At 48.5% G+C, this 20,624-nt stretch overlaps 1 protein-coding gene across 1 annotated transcript in view; it reads right to left on the minus strand.

Moving 5' to 3' along the window:
* Window positions 1-1,538: 1,538 nt before the first annotated feature.
* Window positions 1,539-20,624, minus strand: part of SIN3A (SIN3 transcription regulator family member A) — a 32,724-nt gene continuing 13,638 nt past the window's right edge. Inside the window, exons 6-21 of the mRNA XM_061350003.1 lie at window positions 20,025-20,276; window positions 19,462-19,614; window positions 18,511-18,669; window positions 17,139-17,228; window positions 15,819-15,937; window positions 13,478-13,688; window positions 11,491-11,607; window positions 10,573-10,811; window positions 9,443-9,626; window positions 8,685-9,258; window positions 7,918-8,087; window positions 6,445-6,618; window positions 5,074-5,166; window positions 4,680-4,774; window positions 4,157-4,364; window positions 1,539-2,496 (exon numbers count right to left, since the gene is read on the minus strand). Of these exons, the coding sequence (XP_061205987.1) occupies window positions 2,266-2,496; window positions 4,157-4,364; window positions 4,680-4,774; window positions 5,074-5,166; window positions 6,445-6,618; window positions 7,918-8,087; window positions 8,685-9,258; window positions 9,443-9,626; window positions 10,573-10,811; window positions 11,491-11,607; window positions 13,478-13,688; window positions 15,819-15,937; window positions 17,139-17,228; window positions 18,511-18,669; window positions 19,462-19,614; window positions 20,025-20,276 (3,069 nt within the window). The 3' untranslated portion in view covers window positions 1,539-2,265. The remainder of the gene's footprint in view (window positions 2,497-4,156; window positions 4,365-4,679; window positions 4,775-5,073; window positions 5,167-6,444; window positions 6,619-7,917; window positions 8,088-8,684; window positions 9,259-9,442; window positions 9,627-10,572; window positions 10,812-11,490; window positions 11,608-13,477; window positions 13,689-15,818; window positions 15,938-17,138; window positions 17,229-18,510; window positions 18,670-19,461; window positions 19,615-20,024; window positions 20,277-20,624) is intronic.

Raw genomic sequence — 20,624 nt, forward strand, 5'->3', positions numbered from 1 at the left:
CGGGTGTGGGCCGAGGTCACGGTACAGAGTACAAAAAGCAAGTTAAAAGAAGAAAGAAAAGGGGAAAAGGAGAAGCAAAGCTGTGCTATAGTACAGGCAGGAGCAAGGCTGCGGTGTGGGATGGGCAAAGGGAGGGACAAGCACCCACTCAGATGCCTCAGATGTCACCTCCGCATCACCTCCAGCGCACACCCGGGGGCAGAAAAGACGGAGGAGGAACAGAGAGCAGGGAACGTCTGGAATGGGAGAGCCCTTCCTGGCTGTTACAGCGAAGGAGGGGAGTTTATTGCTGGCACATCGCGGCTGCTCCCCGCTGGGCGCTTCCCTCTCTCCATAGGAGGCTCCGGTTCAGGATGTGCCTGCTCTACATTGGCTGCCAATGAGTAGTGGCGCTCACGTCCCGTCCCGCTCCGCTCCTCAGCTCTGGTGCCTGTGGAAGGGCGATGGGAAGCTCCGGTGCCAGGAGATGACCTGCTGGCTTGAAGAGGGAAAACAACCCCAGGTGTAAGGGCAGCAAAGCCCTTCCCGAGGCTCCCCAAGCCAGGGACAATGGAATTCCAGGACTGGCAGCATGGGTTTGTGCAAGGAAAGCTGCCTCCTTTGAGGAGGAGAGACTGCAGTTGTGTCTGCTGTGGATTACGAAGTCCGTGCCGACTTCTTATTCTTTAAAATGAGGCTCTTCCCCCCTTGTTTTAAACATCTGCCAGCACTAAACTTCTCTACTTAGAAAAATATATATCCCAGTTGTGGATTGCATCAGTGAAATGCCCCGAGACCCTCCCTGTACCCTCTTCTTGTACACACACACACACAGACACACACGCAGAGCAGCTCAAGCCAGTACTGGTTTGGTACTTGAGGTGATGCACACTCCAACCCCGAGTGGGAAAAATCCATCGGCACCATCAACCCCAGCTAGTAGCTCAGCAACACTTCCCAAACACAAAGGTCCTGGGAGCTGGAAGACGAGGTGGGTACAAATGATCCATCGGGATACAACAAAAATTAAAAGGACTTAAAATTATATACTATATATTTATATATCTTAACAGGCTGCTTATACCACAAAGCACACACACGGCATCTGCTTTTCCCTCTGAGTCTGTGAAGCCAACTTGTATGAAATGATGGGATGTTCCCCCCTTCTTCCCCTTCCCCACCCCAAATCCTGCGTGCTGCACGGTGCCTTTCAGACCAAGAAGAGGGCTGGAGGTGAGCGAGTGTCTTCTTCCAGTTAAGAACAAAGACATTGGTTTTATTTACAAAAAGAAAAAAGAAAAAGAAGAAAAAAAAAAGAGGAGAAAAAGTTTCCACACAAAAGCACTACAATGATAACTCCCTTTGGTAAAAAGTGTAATAAATGTCTCCATCGGTCTGTCAGTACTAAGTCTCAAGCCACCTGGTACTATGGTACACAAGAAGCTAGTACAGTTATGCTAGCACATCAAGCATACTTCCTTTAATAAAAAAAAAAACAACACAAAAAAGCCAAAAAAACCCAAGAAAAACAAACAAACAAACAAAAAAAAACCCCAAAATTGACAATTTGTACATTTATTTACAAAAAAAAAAAAAGAAAAAGAAAAAGAAAAAAGGAGGGGAACATGTTAAAATCGTGTTGTTCTCTTGTGTGTGTGTACGGACACGTGTGTGAAGAGCTGGTGCATGGCACTAGGAGACTAGTAAACAAGCAGGTACAAAAAATACCCCCCCACACCCCCCACCTCCCCCCAAAGGAAATACAAACCAAAACCAAACAGTTCCACTGGCACTAGAAAGGACAGACCGATCTGCACGGGGCGAGCCCAGCCTGGAGCGATGAGAGGGAGGCGAGAGAACCCAGGCTCCGCTCTGGAGGTGCCATCAGGCCGCCCCATGGGAGGGGAAGCCGGTTGGGACAGGCACCTGGGAGGGATTTCGGGACACATCCAAGCGGTCCGGTGCTGGAGAAGCCTCTGGGTCTCTTCCCTCGGCACTCAGGGCCTGCAGGGAGTCAAAGCCTCAACGCTGCTGGTGTGTACGAGCTCGTTGTGTTTCTCTGGGATGGCTCAGTTCAGAGAAGGGTCCTTCCCGCCCTAAGGGCCGGCGGAAATCCACGTCCCCACAGGGAATCCCGCTGGTGACAGGGTGTACCAGCCACACACTAGTCAAGTGGCCATGTTACGGAGATACACAGTGAGGGGAGGAAGGCATCTTCCTCCTTTCCCTTGATGCACGCACACACACACACCGCTCCCGGGCTCTTCCCTCGCCCCATGGGGAGCTTTAGGGTGTCTTGAATATCGTGCCGTATTTGACGCGGTACTTGTTAATGCTCACAAAGTGCAGGGTCTCTGTGTCACACGTGGTGGTGCAGGGCACCAACCCCTCCAACCCTTCGCCCATGAGCCATTTGTTTGTCTCGGCTGCCATTTCGCGGGGCACGTGCTCCTTGGTCCATTTGTCCACCCAGGCCTGGAACCGCTGGTGCAGCCGCTTGCTCACTCTTTCGTGGGACTACAGAAATAGGAACAAGGGTTAGGAAAAGGCAGCATCGGGTCCCCAGACTGTGACACAGCCGAGGGGATCAGCAGCCACACACCAGCCCTGGCTAAAGGCAGAGGAAAAGCTCTGGTGTCAGCCCCTCTCGACAATGACAGTGGTAGAATGAACATGTATTGCTAAAAGCTTTAAGCTCTCAGGCTGTGGACACCAAACCTAACCTGTGGGAGCCCAGGAGCTGCATGCCCAGCACTGAGTCCTTTCTGCATTGCCTAAAAGATGCTGTCACCACCTCCTCCTCCTCAAGGCAGAGCCCAGAGCAGGCCAGTCCTGCTCTCTTCAGGGGCAGCCTCCAGTTCTCCAGAGGGGCAGGGTCCCAAGGGAGAGCAAACCCCACTGACATGTGGGGACCTACCTGCTATGAAAACTTAAGAACCAGATCAGGTCTAAAAGGTTTGAGAACCACTCGCTTAAGCAGAAGCATCAGGAGGGGGCAAACTGCTCCCATTGTTGAGTGAGAGCATCTGCTTAAGGAATGCAAGGTCCAGGAGAGCTGGTTTAAAGCCATGACTACAGTCATAATTGAAACCAGCAAATATGATTAAGCCTCCAGATTAAAATTTATGTATTTTGTTATTTGTTTTGTTCTTCTCCCAAAGACTGACTGCATCTCAGTGTTAACCGCTAAATCCAATAGATCTGTAGTTCAGTGAAGCTTCTTTCTGCAGCTCCTTCAGTAACCAAGGGGCTGTGCTCTATATTTAACAGCTCAATAATTTGATTTATGTTCAGCTCCTCCGTGAAAAACACCGGAGGTTTGTGCCAGCTGAATGGGAGGGATGGGATTAAATCAAACTCCTCAGCATCAGCGTTCCAAGGAGTCACCACTGACAGAAAACACTCTCATCTGGTGCGAATGCCAGTTTAACAAAATCACTTTGCACCTAACGAAAAGAACCCATTATTTGTATTTCATTAGCAAGAAACAGATGGCGAGCCGTTGTTTTAGAAGTCTGAATGCATGACTGAAAGGGAGCTGTGAAGGATGATTTACAAGGCAGGAAGCAGGGCACCGCTCCCACTCCCTCGGCTCCCAATGTTCTCAGTGGTCAGTAGTTTGCTCCGCAAGCAAGTGATTTAATCAACTGAAAGCAATCTGTGCAGCTGCAGAAGAGACTCCTGCTGACAGAACCCCAGGTACCTCTGCTTCTGGCTGCTTAAGTCAGTAATTTAGCCTGGATCTGGCAGGTTTCAATTTCTTTTACATTTGAAGCAGCAGCATTCTGCTTAATGTTGTGTTTTAAATAGATTAGAATAAACTTAGAGCCAAGGACTGCAAATCTTAAGTCGAAACAGACACGCTAGAACTCGAGTTTACTGTTAAAGCTCCCTGCTTTTCCCTACTGGATGGAAATATTCCCGTGGGATGAGACAAGTCAGCCAGTGTCAAAGCATTCAGAAGACCAAATCATTCCCCAACTGAATTTGACCAATCTGGAGTCAGGGGCTGCTTTCACCTTGAATAAACCCCAACCTTGACATCTCAAGAACAACCAAGGAGCCAACACTTCCCTCGCATAGCATCTCAGCCACCTCCTCCTTCCCTTGCCCCATCATCAGTTACTTCTGGCACAGAGAACCAAAAGCAAATCTGAGTAACTCTGCTTGCTCCTACCTGCTGAGCTCGCAGCAGAGCAGTCCTCCTGTACATGTAATCCTCCGATTTGATCACGTACACCATCTTATAGGAGTTCAGTTTGAATTTACACTCCAGCTTGTCCAAGCTCTCCACGTTCTCCATGGACTTCTTACTGTTTCCTTCCTTCCCTTCCTTCTCCTGCTGCTCCCGACCGCGCTGACACTTACGGATCCGCCTGAGATTCCTGCAAACCAGAGAACCCCTCTGGGGATTAGTGCTCAGCCTCATTCAGGCTCAGACCCTTACAGTGAATCAGCCCCCTGGGTTTCTCTTATTTCTGAAGTTCTGGCTATTGTGCCATCAACTCCCTGCTCATGAAAAGCCCTGACGTGGCACCCACTGTTTTTAAGTACAGTGTTACTATAAGCCAAGGCAGGACTGCCAAAAACCCCATTTGGCAAGCCACCAGCCTTTGCATTAAGACGCAGGCGAGACTGAGAGCCCAGCTCTGCCTTCTGAGGCCACCAGGTAGGGTTTGCAGCCCAGCCTGGCCACTCACCTCGGCAGGAAGACTGGTTTCTGGGCCAGGTGCTCCCGGAGCTCAGGGGAGGTGGAATCCGAGTTGACGTACCGCTCCACGTAGTCTGACCAGCGCTGGAAGTGACCACACAGCACACGTCAGCCACTGCCTTCCCATCAGCCAACGTGAGGTGGAAGTTAGGTATGTGCACACAAGGTCATTTTTGAAGGCTTTGTGCATCTAATCCCCAAAAAGACATGTACAGTGTTTCTCTGTATGGTTTTGGGGGCTTTCTAATTCAAGATCAAGAAGGATTTGCCTACTCACATCACTGAAAGCTTCATAGTATGTCATTGATGTTTCTTTATCTTGTGCTAATGGACCACACAACAGTCAACTGGATATCACAGCTCTCTGTACAAGCTGCTCTTACCTCTGCTTCTACAGGGTCATCAGAGTTCTCTTCTTCTGTATCCAGCAGTTCAATGGTTAACTGAACTTGACCTCTGCTCTGAATGAACATCAGCTACAAAGAAAAGGCAGAAGAGGCTTCAGGAGGGGTTTCAGAAGAAACGACCTGTACTTCTCACTGGGGCACAAGGAGAATGAAGCAAGCTGGCTTAGTTATACAGGAAAAACCCTGCGCCCTGAGAGCCCAGGGAAAACCCTGCCCAAACTGCACAGCCTTTGAGGGGCCAAAAGACAGCAAAGCTTTCTGTTTGTTGTTGGTTTTGGAGTGGTGCTGGTCCTTCTTCAACCCCCAAAATAAGTCTGAAGGCAAGGGAAGAGAGTTCGTACATACAGGCTTCTATCCCAAGTACTTGAAGTTGCTCAGAAAGGGCCTGACCACTTCCTGCATCTCAGGCATGGAAGCATGGATTTGATTAGCACAGTGCACTGGGTTTGTTTAGCAACAGATGCAGTCAGCAATGATTTAATGCCCTGTCAGTATTCACAGCTCTCCCCACAGCTGACAAAAAGATCGAGACACAAGAGAAACGGGAGAGTCTGAACTAACAAATGAAAACCAGTGACAGCAAAGCAGTCAATACAATAATACCCCAAGGATGTTGTGAGGCACAAGGGGTATTCACTGCTGTTCCAGGAAATGTAGTTCTCCTTGAAACCTCATTCTGAGGGGCCCTTACAGAGGCATTATCCTATGTGCCAAAAGCTGTGTGCTGGGTTTGGCTGGGATGAAGCCAGCTTTCTTCGTAGTAGGTAGGATGGGGCTACAGTTTGGATTTCACCAGTGAGGAGGATGGGGAGGGGACACAGCCGGGAAGAGCTGACCCCAATTGACCCAATGGATAACCCACACCATACAGCATAATGCTCAGCATATAAAGCTGGGGGGAAAAGGGAGGGGAAAACATTGGAAGTGATGGTGTTTTGTCTTCCCAATCACTGTGATGTGTGATGGAGCCCTGATGTCCCGGAGTGGCTGCCAATGGGAAATGGTGAATGAATTCCTTGGTTTGTTTGCTGTGCATGTGCAGCTTCTGCTTTACCTGTGAAGCTGTCCTTATCTCACCCCATGTGTTTTCTCACTTTTACTCTGTGATTCTCTCCCCATCCCATCAGGGGAGCAGCAAGCAAGTGGCTGTGTGGTTCCAGCTGCCAGCTGGGGTTAAACCCCAACAATGTGCCACCAACACTTTCAACTTCAGAGCAACAGAAAAGTCCTCAGCACCCCTGTATGCTAAACAAGGCTCCTTTGTAAAGGACTGTGCCTCTCCCTTCCTATAAGGCAGTCCCCTCACTGCTTGCTGCTTTTATGCCATGGTTCGCAGCCCGGCTTTACCTTGAAGCAGTTCTCCTCTGACATGAGCTGCTCCGCTTTGCGCTGGTAGGCGGCCTCCAGAAGGCTACGAGAAGACTGGGAAGCGAGAAGACCTCCTGTTGCTCCGTTGTTGTTCTCTGACAGGTAAAGGTCTGTTACCTGCACGCAGATCTCATCGCTCACTATGTGCTGGAGCTGCAGAAAGGAAGAACACGGGGAAGGTGTCAGGGAATCTGCTACGTGCTCAGGGGAGGAAGGGCTAGAGCACAGTGACACGGTATATCCCTGCCTCAGCAAGGGACTGCTGCTGTGGCTGAGGAAAGGGGTGAGCAATTTAGCATCAAATCCTTAATTTACCCAAGTTTAAAAACCAAAGTTGCTCAACTGTCTTTTGAATCGAGAGAGTGTCTGCACTGAAGGAGAGGGCTTCTGAAAAGCAGATCTACCCTTCTGAAAGAGGCAAGGCCTTTTCAAGCCATTCCCCTCCCAGCCCCTTGTGTCTTGTTTTTGTTCTTCAGGCTACTAAAAGGCACATGAAGAATTTTTCCCTCGGCCACACATTCTTCCTACCAGCCCAGTAAAAGGACTAGAATTTAACAGCCAAAATGAGCTACTCAAACAGGCAGATAAAAGAGACAAAGCTGTTTAGAAGAGGCTGCCCTTACAGTGCTGGTGAAAAGGAAAGAAATTATTTAGATGTCATTTAATTCCTTTTCACAGTTAGAGCAAGATTAGCTCTGGAGACACTTTAAAGTGGAGTAATTCTATCCTAAAACTTCTGGAAAACAAAGGGGAAACACACACTCAGTCTCAGTAGTACAAATATAGCAGAAATCATGTTTTCATAGAATTCCAGTCTGGTTTGGTTTGGAAGGGACCTTAAAGCTCACCCAGCCCCAACCCCTGCCACAGGCAGGGACCCCTTCCACTGGAGCAGCTTGCTCCAAGCCCTGTGTCCAACCTGGCCTTGAACACTGCCAGGGATGGGGCAGCCACAGCTTCTCTGGGCACCCTGTGCCAGCGCCTCAGCACCCTCACAGGGAAGAGCTTCTGCCTAAGAGCTCAGCTCAGTCTCCCCTCGGGCAGGTTCAAGCCATTCCCCTTGGCCTGTCCCTACAGGCCCTTGTCCCAAGCCCCTCTCCAGGTTTCCTGCAGCCCCTTTAGGCACTGGAGCTGCTCTAAGGTCTCCCCTTCAGGAGCCTTCTCTTCTCCAGGCTGCCCCAGCCCAGCTCTCTCAGCCTGGCTCCAGAGCAGAGCTGCTCCAGCCCTCGCAGCATCTCTGTGGCCTCCTCTGGACTCAGAGGAGTCTCTTATCACATATCTTTACATCACCCTTCCAGCAGAGTTAACACCCAGAATTCACCTGCTTACCCCCACACCTCCTCATTTAGGCATACAACACTCCCTCTCCCCTTCAGGCTCTCACTGCAGCCAACAACCCAGCTCCCTTCTCCAGCCCGGAGCATCCCCCCTCCAGGTTTTGCTGGCAGTCACCTGTCGAACAATGCTCTGGATCAGCTTGTCCATGGTGAAGGCGATGTAGGCGTGGATGGTGAACATCTCACGCAAGGAGTCCTCGTACTGCGACGAGTCCATGTTCCCATCCAGGAGGTTGCGCACCATGTCCAGGAAGGCCGGGTAATAATCCTCCACATCGATGTCCACTGCAACAGGAGAGAATGGGAGACATGAACGCACCACCCCTAGGAAGGGCTGCTTCGAGGTTTGGTCCTCAGACTATCTGTTCAAATTGAGGAGTTACTGGAATAAGCTTGAATGTGTGTGCTATAGACATTTAAAGTACTTTTAAGGCCATGTGTACTTTCACAATCATGTTATAGAATCACAGACTGGTTTGGGTTGGAAAGAACCTGAAGATCATCCAGTTCCAACCTCTGTCATGCACATGGACCATTTCACACTAGACCATGTCGCACAAAGCCCTGTCCAACCTGGCCTTGAACACTGCCATGGATGGAGCATTTACCACTTCTCTGGGCACCCTGTGCCAGCGCCTCACCATCCTCACAGTAAAGAACTTCTTCCTTATATCCAACCTGAACTTCCCCTGTTTAAGCATGAACCCCTTACCTCTTGTCCTACCACAACCCCTGATGAAGTCACGTGCCTTCCAGTGTAGCCTCCTCTGTGAGGCTGCTTAAGTCTTTTAGACATATAAAACTGAAGGGACCAAACAAGTCCTGTCAGTGTGTTACTGAAGCATCTTCCCTCCCCAGCTCCCTCCCACCAGAGGCACTCACTCGGCTCCTTCAGTCGCAGCTGGATGGCAGGACTGTCGCTCTTGTCTCGCTTTATGCCCAGCACTTCCCTCTCCCACTCCCTTTCCCGTGTCTCCTCCTCGATCTGACGCTCGGCCTGGGTGCAGATCCTCAGCAGCCTCAAGCACAGGATCTGATGCAGCCGCATGAATATGTACCAGTTGCTGTTCACATAGAAGAGGTTGTAGACCTCATCCATGCCCCGCAGCTTCTGAGCCGTCGTGTTGTTGAACATCAGCTTGGTTTTGGGAGGACTGCCCCCAACACCGTTGTGCTTTTTTGCAGCCCCAGTAGCTTCGTCCACATCCATTTCCTCTTCTTCCTCCTCTTCCACATCTGAGAGTTCACCCCGCTGAGCAAACAGCAGGTCTGGAATGAAGTGATACATGATCTGCTTGATTTTGTACTTGTCCTCTTTCTGGATTCCCGTCTGCCGCTTCACATGGTGGATGATGAGAGAAGCAGCATCTTCCAGGATCTGCTTGTCTTCATAGGCTAGTGATAGGTGTGGGCCTGTGGGGACTCCAGCATTGTCTTCTGAAGCCTGCTCTTGCCTCTACAAATGAGAAACGCACAGCACAAAGATGAATCCCAAATACTTCTTTACACCCAAGACCCTCTCAGGAAGCTCCGAGAGTGAGTCTGTGCCACCAGCACTGAGGAGTGAGGAATAGGAACTGAAACCGCACTTGCAAAGTGCATAAGCTTGAGGGAAGGGAACTGTTGGTGGACTGTCTCACCTCATCATAGATGCTTTCAATCTCATTGAGGAGACTCTTTGACCTCAGGACCTTGGTATCATTCTGCTTGAAGTTGATGCCCTGGTGGTCCAAGGATTTCAGGTAATACTTCTCATTCTGCTCTCGCCAGACTTTATTAAATCCTCTCTGGGCTTCTCGCCACTCTTCCTCTTTCATCTTTAACCTGGGATCAAAAAGACAAAGGTGAGATAAGAGCTCTGCTCTGAGCATATAAGGAAAACCTTCTGGCATGCCAGGACAGCTAGAAAGCTTAAGTGTCCTCTCCTCAGCCCCACTGTCTGCAGAAAGGAGAAGGGCTGAAAGTGCCACAGAGGTAGCCCAGGTCTCTTGGACACCCCCCCAGAAAGTCACGTAGCTCCAGCTGCTGAAAAGGAGCAGCTTAGTTTGGACGCTGAACAAAGTCATTCCCTTGCAGCATGGACACCTGAGCTTCCAGGAATGGACTCCTGAGCCTCTGACTCAGCAGCTCAAGCAAACTATTCCTGATGCAGCTCAAGATCCTGAGCAAGGCTGTTCCCCCCAGCTCCCAGAGATACAGGACCAACAGCCCCATGGAGGTGAGAAGTGGCCAGGGAGGAGCACCTCCTGCTTACACACCTCAAGCTTCCTCAAGGAGCTGCAGCATCCACTGCCTTTTCTTGACCGAGAAAGGGGAGGCTGACAACAGAAACCAGCCTGGGAACCTGATGGTAGCACAGCCACCACAATGTGAAACACAGATTGTGAACCACCACAATCTGAAACAGCCATAGGGTTTGAGATGGGATCAAATTAGCCCTGGAACAACACACACAGTACACGCTTTCCTTGTCTTACACATGATGCTGACATCAGGGAAGAAACAAGGTTTAAGAGGAGACAACAGAAGCTCTCCATCCCTCCAGATGAGCTTCAAGGTTTTTGTTTCCGAAGGGCAATTCCCTCTTTCTAAGTGATTATAATGATAGGCAGCAACAGACCAGAGCATAAAATACGCTTCTTAATTCATAGCCTTGTGGAGATCACAGCATTTAGGGACAAAAATTAGGTACTTCTACCTCAATCTGGACCATATCTGGCACATTCCCCTCAGGTGGAGCCCCTGGGCAGGGTGCTAGAGCAGTCAGTACCTTTTCAGTACAATGGGAACAGCCACGGATGGGTTCTTCCGAAGTCCATCAATGATGTCAGCTGCTTTGTCAGCATATATCCTCTGGAGAGCCTTGCGGTGGATCACCTCCGAGGTGCCACCCAGGGTGTTGTCCAGCCGGAATTTGGCCTGCTCCTCGGCAGACAAGCGTGACAGTTTCTTCTGGATTGCCTCAAGGACGCGGATCGTTGCCAGGTTGGTCTCCAAGACAACATCCAGCTGCAGGGAACGGTGCATTAGCCACCATTGGACAGACAAAACAGGATGCTTCACAAAGGCTAACGCTGAAGTGATGTGAAACAAGAAGCTGGGCATGTTTAACAGGGTGTATGTGAGCAGTGCTTCCCATGTTTGACTGCTCTAAATAATCCCATTCTGTTTTATCTGCTACCTTGGTAATATTGCCTAAGGATTTAAAGGCTACCAGAATGATAGTGTTTGGAAATTACATTTTCCACCTGGGAATAGAACACAATTGACAGTTGCTCTACGAAAGGACGTGCCAAATCTGAGCGTATTCAGACAGTTGCCGAGCTAACTTCCACTTCCAGATGTCAATCATTTAACATCCTGAACGTATTGCTTTTCAGGTTATTACAGGGGATGCATGCTCTCATGCATGATGTGGGCAGTGAGAATGGAAAAGATGCATCGATTACATGCTGACCATTGAATAATTTCATCTGGAGCAGTGTGAAGGAGCTCTGCACACAAAGCGAGAGGCAGGGGTGGCAGCTTGGAGCTGCTTCTTGCATTAAGAGAACACAAGCTTTTATGCCAAAAAACGTGTGACAGGCACAATAAAAACACATCTGGGGTATAAGTAAGGGTAGAATTACATCAAGATCATTAACTGTTTGCAGCTTGCCAAGACATGAACCAAGAAAAAACAACTTACCTCGAAACGCTCATCCTCGCACCTGTAGATGTGCTCTTCATATTGCGTCTTCTTGGAGCTCACAAATGTGGAGTCCTCAGACCAGGATGGGAAGGATACCCAAGTGTCATTCAAAACCTTGGAGGCAGACAGAGGAAACAAGAGTAATGGATCTAATTTCCCCACTGGAAACATTCTGTGCCCCTTCCAAATCCACAGGGCCACCTCCAACAGCGAGAACTGAACCATCCAGGCAACCTGAAAAACTCATCAGCTAGAGCTGGGAGGGAACACTTGCAAAGGAAGGGAAAAAGAAAGGTGAAAGGAGCTTTTCTGTCCCTTCAGATTAGTCAGCTGCAAGCAGCTGGTTCATGGTGTGTGTGATTCACCATCGCCGTTCCTGGGTGGTCACCGCGCCAGGTCTGACTGTCAGACACTACGTGGTTTCTGCCTCCAAATAAGGCTAATTTGCAGTAGAAATCCATACCCCAGCAACCCCTTTCCTGACAAAGCAGCTGAGCACCTGCAGCTTTCACCACCTCCAAAACAGGAACAGAACATTCAAAAACCAACCTCAATGAGGCCAAAGGCAAAGACACAAGGTTTTTGGCAGGCAGCCTTGAAAGTCAGGCCCTTCTTATACCCAAAGCCTGAGCGACTGAGTCATTGCATTCTCACAGGAAGAGAAGTTTGGAGCTGCATCACGTAAGATGCTTTTGAGAGATGTGTTAGGACTTAGAGGAGAAGCTTGCAACCCTCTTTTCCCCAGGTTGTTTTCACTATCCTGCCCCCACTCCAGCTGAACACCTATCACCACTGCTAACTCCATGACTCGGACGCCCACATTTGTCCTCCTCATCACTCAAGGAGCATAAAAACACAAAACCAGTGATGTTCCCAGACAGCATCCCCTTGCTATTTGTGGTCTGCAGTCACTCAGGGAAGGGAAGGATTGCTGGGGCTCTCCCCTCCTCCAGTGAATGCTCTTACACAGCATGGTTATTAACTGGCCTTCAGCAAGAGTCCTGCTCACTCACCTCCAAAACATTACCTTCCACACCAGTGAAGGAACAGGACCAGCCAGTACCATCCCCAGTTTGACCAAAAGGCCATTACAACACATCAAAGAGCTCAATGAGTACATCTGATCCTGCAGGAGACCAGCTTTGACTCTTGACCAAGAAAGCTGGCTCCCTGCAGGGAGCCTATTTCCTGAAGCAATGCACTGCTTCTCAAGGCAAGAGGTCATCTTGGCATTCCAGGTAGAAAGCAGCAGCATGTGAGGGAGAATGTGGCTACAGAAAACATAATTTTGTTTTGCAGTTGGACAAGAGACAACTCTGAAGCAGACCAGAGGGAACTGGGGTAAAAATGTAGCCATAACCTTGAATTACATACCACCCTGTAAAAGATCCCCGAGATCACAGTAAGACCACAAAGGAAACTAGTTCTGTCATTTCTTACTTTGTGTGTAAGTCTGTAATCTTAATGTTCTTCCCCCATAGGTAACATGGTTACTTAAACCATCATACACATCTAATGCCCCCATGTTTGATTTAAGTGGGTACAGATCGCACCTATTCAGTGGGGTTTTTTCCAGCTGCTCCCCAGCCCTTTCAGAAGCACCACTGGGGAAGAGCTGATGCCAACCATCAAAGCCAGCTTCCAGCATAAACCATTCCTAGACTCACACCTCACCCTGTGCAATAGCTTCTGGATGGGATCCAGGTGCTGGCAGGAGTGCCAAGTGCTCCCTTGCCACCAGGAACACCACTCACCTTGGGTTCTGACACGTACCATGGTGATCCTGAGCCAGGACGTGGGTGCAGGAGCAGCAGGGCTCTGCACAGTGTGAAGCAAGCAGCAGCACAACTCCAGCAGCACAGGAGCAGACGTGCCCTAACATCCCCAGGAACCTTTTCAGCATCCCATAGGGATGCAAAATAAATCCCTCATCCTGCTCTGTTCTGCTCAGCCTTGCTCCATCCCTTCAAGAAGAGCATCTTACCTCTTTACACAGTGGAGTCCGCCCCGTGCACTTGGGTTGCTGGTAGCTCTTGGGTAAGGCTCGGTAGCTGGAGCCCAGTCTTTTACAGGAGGCGTAGTCTATCTCCATGGCAATCCCCTCGGTAGCCCGCTCCTTTGGATACGTCTCCATGTGAACAGACTCTTTATACCCCAGAAAGTTTTTAAACCAAGTGAACAATTCTGGGAATTTCCTGAAAATAAAATGAATGAAGTGAAAAAAACTGGCTAAGTAGAAATCAAGTGGTGCTGAGCTGCGATGCTGAGGCTAGAATTGATTGCTACAACCAGACTGTGTTCAAGAAGCCCCTCTGAATTATCACTCTAGTGAGTGAGGACCCTTCTCTGCTCAATCCCACTTCCACAGAGCCTGATCAAACAGAAACATGGAATGGTTTGGGTTGGAAGGGGATTTAAAGATCACCTAGTTCCAAGCCCCCTGCCACGGGCAAAGGACACCGAGTTTGTTGATCAGGTGGTGGACTGCTCTCAGCGCAACTAAGGTGCTTTAGCATCACCCCTTCATACTGACAGGGATGCAGACAAGCACTGATACATCCCTCATGTGCCTTGTGGGTACAGCCCCCACAAGACAAGCGACAAGGAAGAGCAGCCAAAGCTGTCACTGCAGGGGCAGCACTCGTTGCAAGGTCACATCTGAGTCTCTCAATGTACCCCAGGAGTAAACCCAAGCCAGGTTCCTAGTTGTCTGCAAATGTTTTTAACCTTAAATCAGACCTTTCCTTTCCCAAAGCAGCAAGAGGAAACTGAGAAGTGATTCTCTAACTGCATGGCAAGAAGGTTCAGTGCTGAGCAATTGCTTCAGCCAGCGCTGCCTCCCCACACTACACATGCCAGCACAAATAATGAGGAAGCCTTTGCCTGCAAGGCCCAAGTGTGCCTGTTTGTAGAAAAGCTTTCTGAAGAATTTATTAGTCTAAAATACTGCACCTATTCAACTCCTCTTATCTCATGCAAAGCTCCAGCAATATGAGGAATTGAACCTAGTACTGAAGCTAATTGAATCACCGCTCATTTACTGCCTTTTCATTACATGACAGACAGTAACGTCTGCCTCTAGAATAAGAAAACTATGTTATACCTTTCCCAATACAGACATTCACTCTTATAGCTGGGAGCACAGACACTAGATGGGAGAAACCCAGGGGTTTCTGTCAAGTATTTCACCTTTCCTAGCTACAGGTGGCATCCTGCTGATGCCTGACCAACTCCAGCAGAGCTGTGGAGGGAGTGGAAGCTCCTTGGGGCAGTTTCTCTGCACAGCAGCTAGTGTAATGGGGTCCTGAACCCAATTTATGTTGCTATTGCCTCCTCCCTTAGAACCAAGAACTCAATTCACAGGAAGAAGGAACATTAATCTTGCTGGCCAAAGTTGATGGGAGGCTATTCGTTTGGTTTAGCTGACTAATACAGACTTGCTCTCTACACTACTGGCAATTATGAAGTCTTAATTCCTATTTAAATTATAGAATTCCTGACCACTTTTTTTTTGCTTCACCACAGAATTCAGCTGCTTTCTGGATATTTCAGTGGGTTTATATCAGTGCTCTTTTTAAGAGAACATTTCCTATGTAACTAGACAGTCAAATCTATTCTCAAATGAAATAATTCAGGATTGCAGAGCAAGAGACTGCAGTAACAGGCTGCTAAATAATTCTCTTTGCTCTTCTGCAAAAGGAAGACACAGCAAGCAGCACCAACACTGCTCTTGAACGCTGCCTGCATGCCAAGACACAGCTGGGAATCCCACTCTCACCTCCTCTTGGACAAGGAATACAAAAGGGTGGCGTAGATGAGCGGGAAGTTGGACAGAAAACTGAAGCAGGGCTCTTATTATCCTGCTCCAATAAAGGTAAAGTCTGACAGCCTAAAGCACGTGGCACCAGCACACTGAAGGGCTTCCAAGAACTACCAGTATTTTCCTGCTCATACATCACACATCCTGCACATGGCACCTCATCACGTACACTTGTGATGCTCAGGCTGAGCTGGAGGCAACAGAAGATGAGAGAATGTGCTGCTAACTTGGGCAGTCATTTAGTGGACAGACATTAAGCAGTGGCAGCCTACCCATGTAAAAGTCAAGCCAAGAAGCCACAGAGGAAGCTGCAACTCAGGACTCCATCTCACTCAGGTGCACTCTGTGGTCCAAGCAACCAGCACCCAGCTCTCAGAGCAGTGATCCTCCTCTGTGCCACCCAACCACACGAGATGCATTCCCCTAAACAACCACAAAGGTTAGTTCCTATTTCCTGGCTCCACGACAGAAACAGAGCACGTGGCTTAAATATCCCTCCACTTACCCCAGGAACGGAGAGACGAGCTGCACGAGCTCAGCCCGGGAGATGACCTCCTGGTTGAAAATAACCAGGCAGCGCAGGAAGTTCTCGTATGCTTCTGTGCTCCGCAGAGCTTTGCGGACCTGCCAGACAGGAGGGAAGGGGAAAAGAGTTGCTGTCAGGGTGAAATCAAGCTGTGGATGCTATCACTGCCCAGGAGGACCTGCATTCAACACTGTGGTTCCCACCAATGCACAGAGATTACACATAGAACCAGAACACAGAGTGGGTTAAACAGAGACTAACTTGTCTTGTACACACGGTCAGGAAGGCAGGTACTGACGTGAGCTAAACCCATGCTGGGCATGCCCTGCAACATCAGCACCCAGTGCTCTACTCTGGAGAAAGGAGTTGCAGGCGAAGAATGAAAGCCCTCAAAGAACCCCCTAACAGCTACATTAGGAAATGCTGGGATTGTGGATAACATCAGTTATAGCTGCAGTGCCACAAACCCACCCAGGCTGCTTTTAAACACCAGGGAATATTGCAAGTAGGGTGCAGGGTTATGCCCTGGGTAACACTGCTCCAGCTTCTGCCTGTGTTAACAGCCTGGGTTATCACAGACAAGCCAGCTCCTGCAACCCGTACCTTCACAGCACGAGGAAACCAGAGGATTCATCCCAACACCATTACCTTTCCCAGGAGAGCAGTTACCATCTACATATCATATGGAGATCCATCATCATTAAGGTATTTGGCATTACAGTTACAATTCCACAGCAGGGATTTCTAGTTTACTCATGTTAACACCTACACAATAGGCCAGTTACCATTAGCTGGCCTACAGCATGCTGCAAAATGCACCTTATCATCAGGGAGCAACCAAGACTTCCACTGACACATGAATATTATTTCAAAGGCTTGTTTAAGTTCACTATACAGTCCCCTCTGAGCCATAAGGAAATGCAGGGACAGCTTAGGGAAGACACCAAGGAAACATCCCCCATATCCATCATTTGTTCTGTGTGGTAAACCAGCAACAGGCAACACTGTGCAACTAGTTAGGCTCAGCTATCAGGGACAAAACCAAATACGATATCAATGGGAATCAGCTGCTTTGTAAACTGAGCTCCCACACTGCAGGTGGAAAGAAAATACCCCCACAAAAAAGATCAACAGCCCTTTCAACAAACCCAATAGATTTGACTGGGAGGGTGCACAATACGTCTGAGGTCAAGCTGAGAAACATGATCAGGGTTGCATATATGTCACAAACTGGGTGTATACATCCCAAGAACATAAATCAGTGATGTGAGATGGCTTTCTCTACACCTCGCTTCTCACCTTCTCGAAGAAGAGAGATTCTGTCCCCACACCATGTTTGCTGGCTTCTGCCAACGACTGGTCTTTTAAACCAAGCAGCTTCGGTTTCTTCTGTTAACAAAGAGAAAGGCAAGGGGAAGGGGGCTTTTCAGCAGAGCACGTTGACATATTTTATCTGTCACACAAAGGTGCTGGCTTCTTGACCCCTCCATCTGCTTTCAAACCCAAGAAAGGTGGCTTCTTGTTTTGGAAGGGAACTGGCAGGAAAGTGCCTGTCACAAGTTAATGCCTCCAAGGTTAATCAGTAGCATAGAACTCCCAATATTTTTAACACACTGTTGCATCCCGTTCTGTACCCAGTTGGCTGCAACAGTCACACTACAGTGTTATCTCCTTTTTGGAAGCACTCTGTGAAATGACCAACACAAATCTGTTTTTCCCTGCCCCTTACCCAGCTTGTTTAACTCCTACATTTCCCTAAAATACCCTATTTCTTTCCCTCTCTTTATTCCACTACAAGATCCTTTATTTTCCCCATAGCAGCATCCTCCAAAAGGCCAAAAGCTGCCTCCAGAACGTGTTTTATTTTGCTGCCCTTTATTTGAAGAGGAGAAAGGGCAGAAGGGGAAGTAAATCACTGGAATTAAATGATACAGTTATGCCTGCTAATGCTTTTTATCACAAAGCAAGACATACCACCTTCAAATAAAGCAGGCAAACTTCTCCTCAATGCACAAACACTAAGCCGCCTGGCCACAGGACAACTTTTATGACACTACAAAGCCTTGCTCTCTCAAAACGTGCATCGTTTGAAAAGGGCAAACTCTGCTAAGAGAATAATCATCCATCATTGAACTATCAGCTTTATCACAGGGAAGATGAGCAAATGTGATTCCTCTGCATCTGCTCCAAGTTCTGCTACAACAAAGCTGACAGTCACCTTTATCGTTCTTTCCCTTATCTCCACCCATGCCTTGGAAACATCACTATAAATTTGGACTGATTTATTTTGTGCCTTTACAGACTTTTGCCTCCACACCCCACATCTCCCCCTCTGCACCAAACACTGCTTTATTCACTAACAAAACTATCCCCCCACATTCTGTAGTGTCCTAATAAAGTGGGGAAAGCCCTATTTCCCCTCAAGCCCAACAGTTACTCTTCCCCAGCACAGTAACTATTACCACCCTCAGGTACAGATAATACCACCAGTCTGTGAAAATCAGAGACAAAGCCTTTCGCTTCAAAACCAAGACTTCAGAAAGCTTCCTCTAAAGGCAAGCATTAGTTTCTGTGTTGTCAAGCTGCAGTCTGTGCCACAAAGATCCCCAATACCTCTGTCACAGCCTCCTGGGAGCACCAGGGCTGCTGAAGGAGCAGCACACACTCTTACCTTCACCGGAGGGGTTGCTCCAGTTCCCGAGTGCCGTCGGATCTGACAGCCATTCTGGTTGGGTCTTTGCTGTTTGTTGTTGAGCTGTGGCTTCTTCACCGTGCCACCGTGATCATTTCTTACTGATTCCACTTTCTCTGCAGTTGTCTTACTCAATAGCTTATTTAGAGACAAACCCATAAGACCATTAGAGCTGAGTTCCACTCATCCAGGCAAAAAAGTGTGCCTGTTCCTCCTAACTTTAGATGACCAGTGTATTTTACTGCAATTACTGCAGTCTTAGAACAACCTTTTCAGACAAAGAAATAGTATTTAGAAGACAAGTTATGGCCAGAAAATACAATATATATCACCCTGACCCCACTCCCAGGAAATAAAATCACAGACTTACTGAATCAATGAGGTTGGAAAAGCCCTTTAAGCTCATCCAGTCCAACCGTTCCCCAGCACTGCCAAGGCCACTGCTAACCCGTGGCACTGAGGGACTCAGCTACAAAGTGTGTGAACACTTGCAGGGACAGTGACTGCAGCCCTGCCCTGGGCAGCCTGTTCCAATGCCTGAGCACCTCTGGGGCAGGAATTGTTCCTCAGCTCCATCTAAACCTGCCCTGGTGCAGCTTGAGGCCGGTTCCTCTTGTCCTGGCACTTGCTACTTGGGAGCAGAGACTGTCCCCACCTCACAACCTCCTGTCAGGCAGTTGTAGAGTGATAAGGTCCCTCTGATCCTTCTCTTGTCCAGGCTAAATCCCCCCAGGTCCCGCAGCCATTCCTCATCATACTTGTGCTTTAGGCCCTGCACCAGCCCTTCTCTGGCCCTGCTCCAGCACCTCAATGTCAAAAGATCATTCCAAGAACACCCCAAGAAACAAACAGCAAAAGCATGTTTTTCTACATACAGAGCAGTTCTCCACTAGGTATCCCAGTTCCAAGTTGATCTCCAAGGTGACTTACCACCGAGCTGTTGGCATCAGGCAGGAACTGCCCGAACTCCGAGAGCAGATCCTCCTGGTTCTTGAAGAGGCGAGCCACCTGCGCGTACACCTCCTGCTCCGTCAGTGCCGGTGTGTAGTTACCTCCTGCCTCCTTGGCATTGCGCTGCTCTTTCTGCCACAGGAAAAGAGGAGAAGCATCAGAAGAACGGATGCATAAACTAGTGAAGTGACAAAGGAGAAAAAGCCCCCGAACCTTCAGTGACATAAAGAATGAAACATCAAAGATCTCAGCATTTTACATAGAGTCATACTGTATTGGTAAGCTATTAATATGCTACATTAACAGTACGATTCTTGTACACACTAAATATACATATGCTTATATATACTACACACCCATCTGGCCCTGGATTAGTAGCACACTGACTAAGTGGTTTCTTTACTTTTAGTGCAGTACTATGCAAGAATTCCTAGCTTGCTAAAAGACCTGAATGCAAGTCTTGGACAGACACAGCTAGTTCCCCATAGCAAAGAAAGAGAAATAACCACGCACATACTCAAATCTGCACTGTTAACACTCACCTGATATGTATGGAGGATCTCCAGGAAGGCTTTGTAGATGTCTGGCTGGCCCTGAAACCGATTCTTGATCTTGTTGACATAGTTGATGGCATGATTAAACTCAACGGGCTGATTGTTCTGCAGGGATGGGGTGGTGCCCAGAGAGATTGTCACAGGCGTGTGAGGTTGGACCGGTGGTGAGCGTGGTGATGCGTATGGTGGAATCGGGGGAGTTTGCTGGCTGGCAGGGGTATGTGCCTGCAACTGGGATGGCTGAGAAGAATAAGAAGCCATGTTAGGAATTAACAGATTCCTTTATGTTTGGAATAAAGGCACTTTTACTTCACTGACCCAGAGGAAACAACCCAGCATGTAACTGTATCCGATGCCAATGGTGAAACAACATGGGTTCAACACATACCTCTGAGCTGGAATATATCAAGTGGATGAAATCTGTTACCATATCCAGTCAACCAACCTTCTCCCTGCATGACTTTTACTGCACTTCCTTGAAAGAATGGCCTTTTTTAACTGCTATTGACAAGTATTGACTTTGCAGGTTTAGAGAATGTCACCATTATCTTTCATAAGCTGAACATTTCCTAGTAGCTGTCCAAGCAG

This window comes from Neopsephotus bourkii, unplaced genomic scaffold (genome assembly GCF_033783945.1).
Source record: "Neopsephotus bourkii isolate Nb327-2 ecotype Australia unplaced genomic scaffold, CSIRO-AGI_Nbou_v1 NB_463, whole genome shotgun sequence".
In the NCBI taxonomy this organism is placed as follows: domain Eukaryota; kingdom Metazoa; phylum Chordata; class Aves; order Psittaciformes; family Psittacidae; genus Neopsephotus; species Neopsephotus bourkii.